Below are 13,894 nucleotides of genomic sequence, written 5' to 3'. Positions count from 1 at the left end.
CTGTCTTCACATTGGCTTGACCTAACAGCCTTAATCTGAAGCATTTATCTTGGGGAATATCAGAGGATGATAGGGATCAGAAAGCTGAAAAAGGTAAACGCAATGACTATCCCACAAAAAGAGAATCACAGACCCTTCAGTTTAACCTCACTTTTCAGAAGATGAGTGGAAGAAGCCAACAACCTGTAAGTGCCTGCGAGGAGATGCATCACAGCTAACACGGCTTTGTGCTAAAGAAGTTGCACTGAACTAATCTGATTTCTTTTTGCAACAAGATAATAGACCTTGTGGACAGGCAAGACACAGAAGTCATTAATCTCGACCTCAGGAAGATTTTGCCATTGCCTACCTTGACATTCTGATCCTCAAGTGAGGCAAGAGATCTATATAAAGGGCGTAAAAGCTAGTAAGACCCAGCTGAATAGCTGTACCCAGAGCTATCAGCACAGAGGGATGAGTTGTGTGCAATGCACTCAGCTCCGTGGTCTGGAGGGGATCTGGTCAGTGTTTCTGTTAGTGCATGGGCACTGGGACAGGTGGGAAGGCTGCAGGTGTCCAGGAAGGCAGGACTGCAATTTCAAATTACTTTCCTGGACCGGAGATGTGACCTGGAAAACCTGTATGAGATTTAACAGGAACAAATGCAAGATACTGCGTGTGAGCAGGGACAATTCCCTGCACAAATACAGGATTGTGGGGAGGGATCGTTCTGCCATCAGGGCTGGGGTTAAAGGAATTATCAGCTGGGTGGGACCTGGCCCTCCTGCGCTGCTGTGAAGCAGTCAGCTGTCCCACCACAGAGAAATGGGAGCACTGTGGCCAGGCACATGCAAAGATCCCTCTGCGCCAGGGAGGGCAGCGGGGGAGATGCACCCGTAGGACACCAGGCAGTAAGGGCACACGGGACATGGTCTGGGGGATAACAAGCAGGGGATTTCAGCCCAACGGGCTGGAGGTGGAAAACACAACGCTGCCCAGACAGGACAGGTCTCTGCACTGACCAGGACCCCACAGTGGGTGAGGAGCTCAGATGCCCCCTGCACTGGGAGCAGCGCAGCTCCCTGGTGGGACATGGGAGTAGGGGAGAGCGGGGGATGTTTGCCCTAGAGGCCTCACACAGTTGGCGTCTGGCATCCCATCTCACAGAAACAGTCAGTGAACTGGAGCGTAACAGCTTGCCTCCAGGAGAACCTTGGAGCTGCTTTGATTGCAGCTATTGCTGCATCTCCCACAGCCAGCGGGACTGTAAGGCAGACCCTCATCTCCTTTGCTTCGCAGAGCTCTTCTCTTCCCTTTCTCCACGGGATAAAAATAATCCTTTTGCGTCAGCTCCATCACCGTGAGCAGCAAGACATTTTATTCATCGGCGATTCCTTCCCTTCTCTCATTTAAACAATTCCCCATTGAGCCCATCAAATTAATTTGAGCAAAGGGCCATTTATTTGGCCTGCCTGCTGGCGCAGGTGTCTCTTTTCTTTTGCAGGAGGCTGGTAGGTGGCACGAGCATGAGTCAGGGAGAGGCTTGGCAAGGGCTAGAAGCAGTGTGATGGTTTCGATCAGGGTGTGCAGGGGCATGGAGGGCTGCAGACCAATGCACCCAGTGTCAGGAAACAGACAGGCGAAGTCTGCAAGCGACGGGCTTTTTACAGCGATGTATTTGGGGTGTGTTTTACAGCGGCACAGACACAGTCTCGCAAGCAGGGAGCTGCCCCATGTGTCTCCGCCGGCAGCCTCAGCCCTTTCCAACCCAGGACGGCTGTTTGGGGAAGGCTGTGTCAGGCTCTGGCAGCGGCTCAGGAGGAGTTGCAGGGATGCGCCAAATCTCAAGCTGTTCCTCCAGCCCTCGTAGCCACATCTCTTCCTACTCCATGTCACGACAAATTTCCTGCCTTTGTCACTGCAGCAAATACCACTGGGCTCTGCAATGACGGACACTGCCCCAGAGGGCCCAGACGATGCCTAGGGACAAGGTTGTAATATCACAAGCAAATAAAAGCTGAAGAGCTTGAAGAAGAGTAAAAACTCACCTTCTCCAAGCTGTGTGGCATTGCTGGGTTCAGTAAGGAAATGCAAAAACATGACTAGGATGGGCCTTGCAAATGAAGCACAGTGTCCCATTTGCCATCCCTGCTGAGTGAGTCCTCAGGTGCCTAGAACATTGCACAGCCATGAGTTGGGGAGAACTAGTTACATTTTTCTACCTAAATTACATTACCAGCACAAATGGAGGCCAAACCAACCCCTGTGGAGGTACAGAGCCAACAGGGACCTGCTCACCTGTGTCCCAGGGCTTAACGTGCTTTGCTGGCCAGGACACCCATGGGATGCCTGCTCCCGCCTGCTCGTGCCATGATTCAGCTCCTCGTCCTTTCACTCATACTACTGCCACCTCTTCCCTCTGCACCACACTGGGACCTGCACTCTCATCCGCCACTTCTCACTCCTCTGTCTGCCAGGACAGACAGCTGAGGGGCTGCACTGAGCCAAGATGGGATTGCTGGGCTGGAGCTGTAACAGCACGCACATCACTGCTGTGCCTGCTGGTTGTGGGTGAGCATCTCTTGATACCTTGGTCCACTTTCTAATTTTCACCAGTTCTGCAGGGACCAGGCTGCCCCAGCTTGAAACTTTGGGCTTAATGTGACATGCAACTGTCCTCCTGTGATGGACAATGCAGGGAGGCAGGAGATCCTGCCAGGTGCTGGGCCCTGGTGGGATGGAGTTGTCCATCAGCGCACCCCCACATTAGCTCCTCTCCTGAGGTACGACTATATTGGATGTGTCCCAAAAGCGTTCAGCCAGAGGGACACATTTTGAAGAGAGGCTGTAGGGGAGCAGATCCATGGTGTCTATGGACACCTCTCACTTGGCCACTGTGGCTCCCAAGGAGATGGGAGTTCTCATCCCACTTCCACATAGAGAGGAGCTGCATCTCATCCGAGGAGATGCATAGGCCAGGTCCAGGACCAGGGCTGGGTCTCCCAGGCCCCAGCCACTGCTTTGCACCACGTCCTCATGATTAGCCGTCGCCTTGCCCTTCAAATGCACCCCGCGGCTCAGGGGCTGAGCTAACAAGCTTTCCTCCTCCACACCCCTGCGGCAGAGCCAGCGCTCAGGAATAGCTGCAATCCTGAGAGCTGCTTGGGGCTCTCTGGCAAAAAAGCAGCTAACCCTCAGATGACCTGGAGGATAAGCATCCACGTTGCCTCCATCAGCAGGCAGCCGTAATCAGTTATGGCAGGGGGCTGAGCACCCAATAGCCTCTGCAGGAAAGGCTGCAGGCTGGCAGACCTGCTCTCACACCCAGCCACTGCTAGGAGAATGAGAGTCTCCCCAAAATCTCCCTTGCTGGCTCTGCTGAGGGCATGCTTTGAAAACAGCCCATTCTCCTGGGGGTCCCTCTGTCTTTGTACCGGGGCTGTTATTCAGGCAAAGAACTGGTGATTTCTCAGGATCTGCCAATTTTCTGGAGGGGATTTAAGTCATGTGCATAGAAATGAATTCACAGAGGACAGCTAAAGAAAGAAACAGGCAGGAAAGGCAAGCCAAGCGGCCCACGAGGCTGGGCAGTGCCTCTCTTGCCATAACGTGATGCTGTGCCCACTCCTCTGCTGCCAAGGCTTACTGCCAAGGTGCTGGAGAAAGCAGAGGCTCCGGCTCAAAGAGGAGCTGTGCAAGTTGAACAGGCATATTCAGGCAATCGCCAATCTAACCAAAATGCAAGTCTTCTGACGATGTGAAGCAAGGCTCCTTCTCATGCATTAGGCATTTCCCAGGACAGGCAGTGCTGGGCTCATCAGGCTGCTGAGGAGCAAAGCCCAGGCTGATGGGGCTTGGGGAGCTCTAGGATAGCAGGCACCAAAGTACAGACCACGGATGAGGATGCAAAACCTGCAGACAAAACAGTTCTTGTAGCAACGTAACTGTGCCGGCATGGAGAAATACAAGGGAAGGAGTAAAATAAGGCTCCACTAAAACCCATTTTGATTGGCCAAATTCAGATTTCAGTTACTCCTGGATACCCAGAGGACAGCAAATCCAGCGGACACACACCAGATTTATGTCTAGAGAGAGGCATTTACCTCAGTGACTTGACTACTATTGTTCACAAAACCAAATCCCCCTAGCATTTTTCTCCAAACCCCTAGTATTGCAAAATGGAGCAGTCTTGCACCACTTTCAAACATGGGCAACCCTTTTTATTAGACAGATCTACAAAGAGGAAACTAGAAAGTCAAATCCAGTCCTCCTGGCTTTGCCAGTGTCTCCCTGACAGCACACAGCACCTCACAGGATGAGACTTGCACTTTAGAAATAATTTATAAGTACTATTGAATTTTCTTAAAATTGGACCTTTTCTTGCTCCAGTTGCCAGTGTTTCCATTTAATGTACTAAACACACTTCATCCTGACCACTGAGAATTGACTTCAGCTTAAAATAACTTGTAAATACGTGGATGTTGTCTCTCCACCAACTGCCAAACAGAATGGTCACAGAAAGTGACATTGCACAACAAAAATAAGGTTGAAGACACGTGGCCAGGAACAGTGAAAAGAAGAAAAGCCCCAGCTCTTTGACCTTGGGGTTCAGCAATCCCGCAGTTACACAGAGCACTCTTCTTCCTTCACATAGTCTGATGCAACCCAAGAGTTATTTCTCCAAAACTGAAGAAAACTGATTTAATGAGAGAAGATTCAAATCCTTTAGATCTACTGCTGGCTTGTTTGGGTTAGCTCTCCAAACAGTCCTTGTGTCTAAGGTTGCCACATCTCTGTCCGGGATCCAGAACTTGTTGTATCTGTGGTGTGACACTCATGGACATCTGGATGTGTGCCATAGAGCCACTCTCCTGTGCACAGTGGATATGTCCAGGGTCTCCAGATAAATATCCAAAGGCTTCAGTTCTGCCCAAGAAGGATTGGAGCCTGCTGCCACATCGACCATCTTCTTTCCCAAGAAACAGCTTTCCAGGACTAAACAGTCCCCTCATTTTATCTCAGGCTATGCTAGATTGGGAGAAATCCTGATATGGGACAGTGGAGGAAGAAGGGATCCTGGGGGGCTCTGAAGGTCTTCCTGCTAATGGGTTTCCCAGCACAGTGGCAGGGCAGCAAAGCATGGTGGGCAAGGAGCAGGTGGAAGGGGCAGGGGAGCCTGCTTTTGTCAGTGCATGTCAGTATTCCCTTTGGTAGATGTTGATTTATAGTTATGAGTCACAGACCTGCACAGCAAAACGGCCGTAGGTTGCAAGCCATGCTGCTCACACCCTGGCGAGCTGCACACAGGCGTTATGGCCTCTCGCTGGCCTCAGCGTGTACTAGGTCCAGCATGCGCCGACAGCGGCAACTGTCAGAGCAATCACCTCCTGCTCCAAGGCAGGCTCAGAGCGACCTGTCCGTACAGATGTGTCTCTAACCTACTCTTCTTGAAGGCCTCCAGAACTGGGTTTCCTTCCTGTACCAAGGAGTCAACGCCGGTGCGTATGTCCTTACGTGGCCTACAGAAGCGACACAGAAAGCTGTGAATGGGCAGAAATAGGGTTTTGCAAGTCCCTGGATCCACCCCACGGTGCTCAGCTCTTCCCCTAACAGTAAGAGAGCAGCTGTCTGCAACTAGCCTAAATAACAGGGGAGGGACTGAAAGGAAATCAAAACCCATTTGCAAATCTCAGAGAAAGCAAAGCCATCAAGCTGCAGGTCAGTTTTTATGAGACCCAAGATTATTTGTGTTTGCCTCCTTATCAGGGGGCCAAGCTGCATCTGGAGGAGGCAATCCTGATGTAGGCGAGGGATAGCAGTGCTCGACGCCAAATTCCTCCAGCACTGCTTGTGCTCTGTGCTTTTGGGTCACTGCACAATTAGCCGGCCCTGAAGAGACACAAGGAAATCGTCCGCTGCTCGAACAGCACAGAAGCGACTGCGGGAATCTCAACGAGAGAGGAGCATTTGCATGAAAACAGAAGGACTAGGAATTACATCACGAGAAGAGCAAGACTCGAGCTGTTTGGAGAGGAGAGGCGAGTGCTTTTCTCTCAGACAGAGTGATATCACATGAGAGCTGTAGAAATAGAAAGTTTGGGGACAAAATGTACTTCCCTCTGTGCTAAACCACTCACCAGTTCAGGACTGATGTGACCTCGGAGAGTGTATCTAATCTATAGCTTCCTTCTGTAAATACAGTCCCATGTGCAGATGGACTGTACCTCCCAGGACAGAAGGAGGGAGTTCAGGTTTATCTTCTCATGCTGGTTGGTTCATCCCTCACAGCTACTGAAACACCTCCCACAGCTACAGGAAAACACTAAGAACAGAAACAGTGTCCTTAACTCCTTCAAGTTTCTCCCTGTCACCCTAGGTCACAGCAACACAAGGCTACAAAGCAGTGAGGTTCAGGATCAAGCATCCACTGTCCCTTCACACCGTCCTAGCTTAGCAGCAGCTCTGGACCTGAGCTGCATCCCACCGAGGCTGGGTATAGGGACAAAGCCAGGGTCCTTTAGTGAGAAAGCACTGGATGCAGTGGGTGCTGCTGGGGAGTATGAGGAGGAAGCAACCCTTAGCCTCAGGAGATAGCGAAGGAGGCAGTGCTGGGGAGGGGATAGGCTGAAGAAGAGATTTCAGCCACTCTTCTACTGTCTCCCTAAAACTTCCACCAGTCTTCCCCAAATTCCCTTCCCTCCTTCACCTCCTGAAAACCCCAACATCCTCCCACTGTCCATCACAGTCCCCCAAATCCTGACTGATCCCTCCCAGACCCTGCCATCAGCTATGGTCAAAGAGCCAAAGTGCTCCAGGCAGCAAAACTCCATGCCCCTTCCTTGGCTGAGCAGCCTTGGGCTGGATCTGGCCAAGGGCAAAATCATCAGGGCTGCAAAGAGGCAGGGGGCAGAGGGAGTCTGGAGGTGACACTGGCTGGTGTGATAAGGCACAGAGAGAGCGGAGCAGCTGACCAGCAGGGACACATGGATAGGAAGGCTCAGAGCCATCCCATGCCCCTCGCTTGTCCCCACACCACGAGCTGCTCACAGGCACGCAGCACTGGGCTCACAGGTGTGTGCCCGCAGCTCCTGCCCCCGTGCAGCCCTGCTGCCATGTCCCGGGATGGGCGAGCAGCCATCTTCCCCTTCCCACTCCACTCAAGCCCAGCTAGACCCTGACAGCCAGGATTTACTGCCTGGGAAGTAACTCGATTGTCCCCGAGGGACAGAGAAAGAGGTGGCTTGCATGTGAAGAAACCAGTAGCAGGAACTGAGGCTGAGATAACCATCCTAGATAATCCAAGATAAATATCCAAGACAAGCATCAGGCCAAGAAGATGGCTGCCTCGCTGGCTGTCAGCCTGAGTACTGGCCAAGAAATTTGCCTTAGCCTCAGCAAATGCTGTATTGTAACCTTTCTTTGACCTGCTTTCTTTTCTTGTCCCACTCCACTGTGGTGTCCCAGCATTTCTTAAAAAGCTTCACTTTTTTTTTACTATCTATCTCCTGCTTACTTTTGGCGTGGAAAGGGGTTATGCCAGGCTATTTTAGCAGTTTTTTAAAAACAAACAAAAGCCCGTGAGCAGCTACATTCTTCTGACTGTGATGACAAAATGCTTTAATTTCTTCCAACCCTCGAATGAAACCTGGAAGGCTTACTAATTAAACAGCTCTGCCCCAAACTGATTCTTCTTACAGCAATGCTTCCCTTGGGTGAACTCAACCACCAAGGTTGTTACAAATTAGGAACGATACTTTATTAGTTAAACAATTCCTGCCTGACAACTGCTGCAATATTTAAGGAGCGCTTAGAGTCCAAAAGTGGCTTGGATGACAGCAAAGAGCCTACTGCACTGTTCCTACTGCTGCATCTTAAAATACTGCAAGCATTTCTGCCCCACCTCTGAGCTCTGAGCAGAAGGACCCAAACTAAGTTCACCAGGTCTCCTTGCACAGGACAATATCTGTTGGCATGAGCTTTCCGCCCAAGCAGGGTTGGGTGCTCTGGGAGCTGGGTGTTTGGCATGGCCAATGCAGGACCGTGCTGGTGGTAGTTTGATTGCAAACCCACCTTCAGCAAGCTCTGCTCTCTGCCTCACAGGTGCTCTTCCCACAGCGTTTGGGCTCAGCTGTCTTTGCTCCCCACAACCTCCACGCTCCCCAGGCTCTTGGAGCTGGTGCATAGCAGTTGGGTAGTGTGTTCCCAGAAGACTCCCGGAGGACTCCCGCAAGTTAGAGACAACAGCAACAGGCACAGAAAACCTCTACTAGGATCACACCTCATGGAAATAAATACAGCTTACTGCCTCGAGGCAAGGGGATATCTCTGTCCCACCCCAGAGACTTCAGCCTGTGGGGCTAGGGAGGGCTCCAGGACCCAAATCACCAGGGAGAAGTCACAAGGACGCCCGCTGTGCTTGGCACAAGCACAGGGACCTCTGTACCCTCTGCGCACAAAGATGTGCCCTTGTCACAAGTAGCTGATAGGCAGCCGAGCCCCTGTCCCCAGCTTCCTTGCAACAACAAATGCACCTTTTCCCATGTGCCACTAAATGATTTAGGAGGCCAAAACTCCTTTTACGCCAGAACTCCTGAGTTTTACGCATTTTTTGAAGCTTTTACTGTGTGTCTTGGTGAAAGCTACTTCTGAAAACGCCACCTGAGTGCTTTCAAGAAGTTGCCCCCTTGGCATATTTGTTCTGCCATGTGTTCATAAATGAGGCTGTGCTAACACTGCTAACAGCAAAACTCAGAGTATTAAATAACACTTCTTAAAGATCCCAAAGTGTTTTACAAACATGAATTAATTAAGCTGCAGACCAACCCTGCAAATTATTTAAAGAGCTCTTGAACCTCCCCTCCTTGCTAAAGGACATGAAGAGAGGAATGAACCAAGGTCTGATGAGAACCCAGGAGCCCTTACGCTCCCTGTTTCCACTTATCCACCACACCAGCTTTAACTAACAGGCAAACCAGAATAAATTCAGATAGACTGAAATCCCACCGGGATGAAGTTAGCTCAGTCTCTTTTGGTGAGACTTATCTTGGAAACCCAGTGACAGCCAAGAAATCTGGAGAACATGGAGCAGACAGCACCACGTCTATTTTCAGGGGAAGAAAGAGGGTTTGGAATGACATGTGGCTATTACGAGCTCCAAAAAAGGGTGATTAGTCTGCTAGTCATACCTGCCAAAAGCAGCTGTCCCAGCTGTGTGGGAAGCTGCTGGAGAAGCTTCACAGGCAAACCTCTGTGACACCTGTGTTAAACAGAGGGGCCATGGGGCCTGGATGAGCCCCTGCCTGCCCCTTCCCATCAGCGCACCAAGTTCTGTGAGACCTCAGCAAAAGGCACCTTCCCATCTCCAAAGGAATCGATGGAAACAAGACCAGGCAGCTGAGCTCAGAGATGCTGGGGTTGGTGCGAAGGCCACAACCTCAGAATCACTGGTCATGGCTTCTTCTCCTTGGTGTCAGGCAGGTTTCCCCACTGGGCTCTGCAGGGATTGAGTGCCAGAGATGCCAGACTGGGGTACCCAGATACCAAGCCAGGCACAGACGGGTTTCTCTATCTGTGAGAAGACAGCTGGGATGCCAGGACTCCTCTTCACAGTTTTGGACCCTCCTCACTTGCAAAAACTACGGATATAACACGAAGGCTGGTGCTGGCACAGCAAGGCAGCGGACAGGAGGACGCAGTGGATGTCACTGCCCGTTCTGCCAGGGTTTGACTTCCCTCCGTTAAAACACCCTCTCACAGCAGCCGAATCTCCCCACCACAGGGTCCCGGACACCAGCACTTGGCACAGCAGATGCCACATCAGCCATGAAAGATGGTCTCGTCAACCCAGCTCACTTGTCCACTTGCAGCACAGAAAGGCCACTGAGCTGGCTGGGCCAGGTCCACCACTTGCCACCACACTGCATGTAATTTGTTTTAAATTCTTATCTCTTTCAGAGAAGAGCTGGCTGTAGCCAGGGGACCTGCACACATCACCAGCCATACCTGAACATCCCTCCTTCTTCTCCACATGTGCAGGGAACATTTAGTTCTGTGTTTAGTGTCCCTTCAAACCTAACCAAGTAAGCAGAAGACAGAGAGCTTAATAACATCAGAGCAGCAGAGTCCATTTCCATCCCATTTATACATTGCCTGGGATATGGTACCTATTGGTTTAAGGTCAGCAGTAAGTGATTGAGCCACTCCTGAACTCACAGTTTAAACTGCTTTGTCAACAACATGAAATTTGCCTCTGAAGAAAGCTGGTGAAGGGAGATGACGACATTCATACCTGCACGGAGGGCTGCTGCTGGCCACCAGGAGTGGAGGCAGACATGTGAATTCATTCTGACCTACAGCGCAGTGTTGCTGGGTGCTGCTCACCCCACAGCTGCGGTGCGGAGGGGAGCAGCCACGTTTATGTGTGTGTGACCCACCTCCACGGCTGAACCCTTGTGCAGTCAGGGTCCATGGCAGACACAGTGCTTGCCCGTGGCCAAGAAGGACTCATCAAGCAATGAGGCAACTTGTCCTGAGCCAAGCTGATGACAGCCCTGAGAGCTCGGATGGTCTCAGGCTGCAGTTTCAATGGAAATAGAGAAGCATGAAGCATATGAAACGTTCTCCTCCACAGCTCCCGTGCCCGGCCCCAAACAGACTGCCACGCTACTGTGTTTTCTGTGCCTTCTCAGCCCAGGGGAGATTCACATTTCCAGTGGTGTCCAGCTGAAGGGACTTTTTAAAAACCACTCAGAAGACTTGGGACTGACACCAGGGTGATTAATTCCTGGCCAAAGACCCTGCCTAATACAGTGGGTTAGTAGAGTACATAAAACCTTTGGGGGTACATAAAAAAAAGATGATCATCTTGAGAGATTGCTTTCTTGGATCAGTTCTAAAAAGCCTGAAACTGAAAAAATTCCACTAAACAAGAGACAACTGGATATGAGAATTACATGGGCTCAGAATGGCATTTACAGCCATTCAGCTCATGGCTGGATGAAGCCCAGAAATAAAGTCTAGTAAAGGATCTGTGTGGGAGAGGTCATCATCCTTCACGACTGGCCCTCATGGCTGGGTGGGAAAAGGGGCTTCACCAACTCACAGAGGCACATGCATCTCCTTGCTATCACCTGAGACAAGGATCCCAAGTCTCCTCAGAAATTAAAAGACCGTGCTTGCTCATTTACAGGAGAGATGGCATGGTGGTCAGGGGACAGGCTCTGATGATCCAGGAGTGCAAGAAGACAGGCAGCATGGGCTCTGTGGAAGGACTCAGGAAGGAGCTGGGACTTTTACTTGGTTTCAAGGACTTTTGCAAATAAAACCTGAAGCTCTGAAAAGATGTGAGCTTTGGGAAACAAAAGAACCTCTGAAGAGCTTCTGGGCTTGTCTGGACTGTGGTGAGAAAGTGTCCACAGACAGCAAACCCCCTTCCCACCACTCCCTGCTGCCCAGGAGCGAACTGAGCCTTCTTACTCATACAGGAACAGAGGCAGGGATCCGATATCCCAGACATCCTACCCAAAAGGCTTGGGGTAATCTTAAGCACCTTGCTAGAGAGAGCAGCTTTGCCAACATCATTACACAGAAGGAGAGGGGACACTGATAAGGCTGCACAAAGAGATCTGCTGTGGCTTGGTACCTCCATTAGGGGAATGCAGGTTGTTCTTACCTTGGGCATCCTGCGCAGATTGGGAGAGAGCTTCAAGGAGGTAACGTGGCCTCGTTCATCTCCAATGATGACAACAGGGTAGACAGGGTTAAATTGGATGTGGGTTATTTTATTTTTCTTCTTGGCCACCACTAGCTGGGTGCAGAGAGCTTCATACTTGTTAATGCTCAGATCAAACACATGGGCCTGGGGAAAAAAAGGCAAAGAACACAAAAGGGATTAATCAGGCAAGAACATCCCTCAGCGGCAGAACGATGGCTGGAGAAATCAGAGAGAAAAGGTCCCACGGAAAGGCAGCCTCAGCACACAATTACCATCTGCAGTCAGGCCTTTGTCCTCTCTTAAGTAAGCGGTGTGCAGAAGCTGCCTGATGCTTTTGAGGGACTGTGCCCCTCTTGCAGGGACTCACGGAGTGAGGACCAGTTCCCTGCTGTGGCTGCAAGCTCTTTCCAAGACCCTTGGCAAGGGTCCAGCTGATCCAGACTAGAGAAGGCTCAGAGCCAGCTTTGCTAACCCCACAGGTCTTAATCCCCCTTCTCCGTGCTGCAAGTAATGAGACAACCAGGTGTTAAATCAGAGTCTAACATAGATTGATGCACAAAGCAGGGAATGCTGTCAGAAATACTTATTACCCTTTATTGCAGAGCTTTCCAACATTTCCAGCTTAATAATAACATTAGAGACTCAAACCAGTAATTAATTGGGAAGTGATGGGAACGTGGTCAGTATGATTAAGGGTGTACCCTGGGGTAAAACAAGGGAAGCACAGGCAAATGCACCACACAGGACAGCTTGGTGCTGGCAGCCGACTCCAGTCCAGCTGCTTCGGATGCTATGCCTGCACACACGTCCTTCTCCCACAGGATTGAGAGAAGTGCCAGGTAAAGATGGGCCAAACGGGAAAGGTGAGGATGGAGGGAGACAGATCCGAGGCCCTGCTCAGGGGGGACTCCCACTGTCACGGACCTCAGACCCATGGCACTGATACAGCAGTGACACAGACCTGCCACACCACAAACTGCACGATAAGGCACACTTCCTCATGACTCCAGAGGGAACAGTGGCAGTTACTCGAGAGAATGTGTTAACTTAACATTATCTCCCAATAATTGCAATTAGCTCGCATCATTGTTACAGTCTGCAATGGCTAATAAAACATGACGCCCCTCTCCTCCCCAGTGCTGAAGCAAGCAGTCTCCAGCATGCTGGACTGCCACCTTGAATCCACTGTGGAGACTTTCAGCCTTATGTTTCTTTTCCCTTTTCTGTCTTGAGAAAAACTAAGGAAGGGAATATTTTATGCTAACAAGTACAGTGGGAATATGGGGGAAATTAGGACTAAACTACTTGTACATCTCCTGCCAGCTGTGTCTTGTTTACCAGCACTTACGAGACAGATGAGACATACTATTTCAACATTGTGCCATGCTCACAATTTGAATCTAGGAATTATCTGAAAACTGACAGTGTTACCCTATAAAAGCTTATTCTAAAGAGCGTGGAAGGTTTTGTATCAAATCAGTGCATGTACTTTCCCATCACACACCAATAAGTTGGTGAATTTTATCTGAATCCATGTATAGCAAAGAACTGGGCAATCTGCAAGCACATGTCCCAGGCAGTCTCCTGTGCTGCTGTGTCTTTGCAGGACTCAACATCTAGCAATTTGTGATGTCCTTGGTCTGGGCAAGGAGAACCATACAAAGGTTTTACAGATGCAGAAAACAAGATGAGGAGGACTCCCTCCAGACTGAAGTAAAATAAGACTTTTCCAGATGGGGAATAGCTTGGTAAGTGGACAGGTTCTCAGACATATTTTAAAGAAATCCATGACAGTTTATAATTCAAGAAGGAAATCCAAAGCATCAGTCACAGATGAGGATCTGCAGTTTGGAGAGTCTTTCCCCAGTTAGCAGAAGCATAGATGGAAAAAAAGATTTCATTTTTATCTGCTCAAAGTATCAGATACCAGCATTAAATTCTGAATCTGGGCCTGACACTTGAGATGCCACAGTCCAGCCAAGGTAATCACAATTTCCTACCTCTAGGCATAAATAAAGGTGGCTGTACTGGCTTGTAATTTACACCTGCTGCCTTACTATCTCTGAAAAGGAACAAGCTCTGTTTCAAGCAAATCAGCTCCCCATGACCCCTACTCACAGAAGATTTAATTGCTTGCCTTCACAGAATACATTTTTATTAATTTAAGGGCATGATTCACATACACACCCCCCATGGCACAAG

General features: G+C 50.1%; 1 protein-coding gene across 1 annotated transcript in view; it reads right to left on the bottom strand.

Moving 5' to 3' along the window:
• DNAI1 (dynein axonemal intermediate chain 1) overlaps positions 1 to 13,894 on the bottom strand; it is a gene marked incomplete at both ends in the record, with an annotated part of 149,341 nt that overhangs the window by 17,331 nt on the left and 118,116 nt on the right. The window contains one exon of the mRNA XM_082335571.1: positions 11,651 to 11,836. Within this exon, the coding sequence (XP_082191697.1) occupies positions 11,651 to 11,836 (186 nt within the window). The remainder of the gene's footprint in view (positions 1 to 11,650; positions 11,837 to 13,894) is intronic.

Source organism: Platalea leucorodia, assembly GCF_965183815.1.
Source record: "Platalea leucorodia genome assembly, chromosome: Z".
Lineage (NCBI taxonomy): Eukaryota > Metazoa > Chordata > Aves > Pelecaniformes > Threskiornithidae > Platalea > Platalea leucorodia.
Note: the sequence above shows the minus strand (reverse complement) of the source record. Positions and strands in the feature narration are given on the sequence as shown.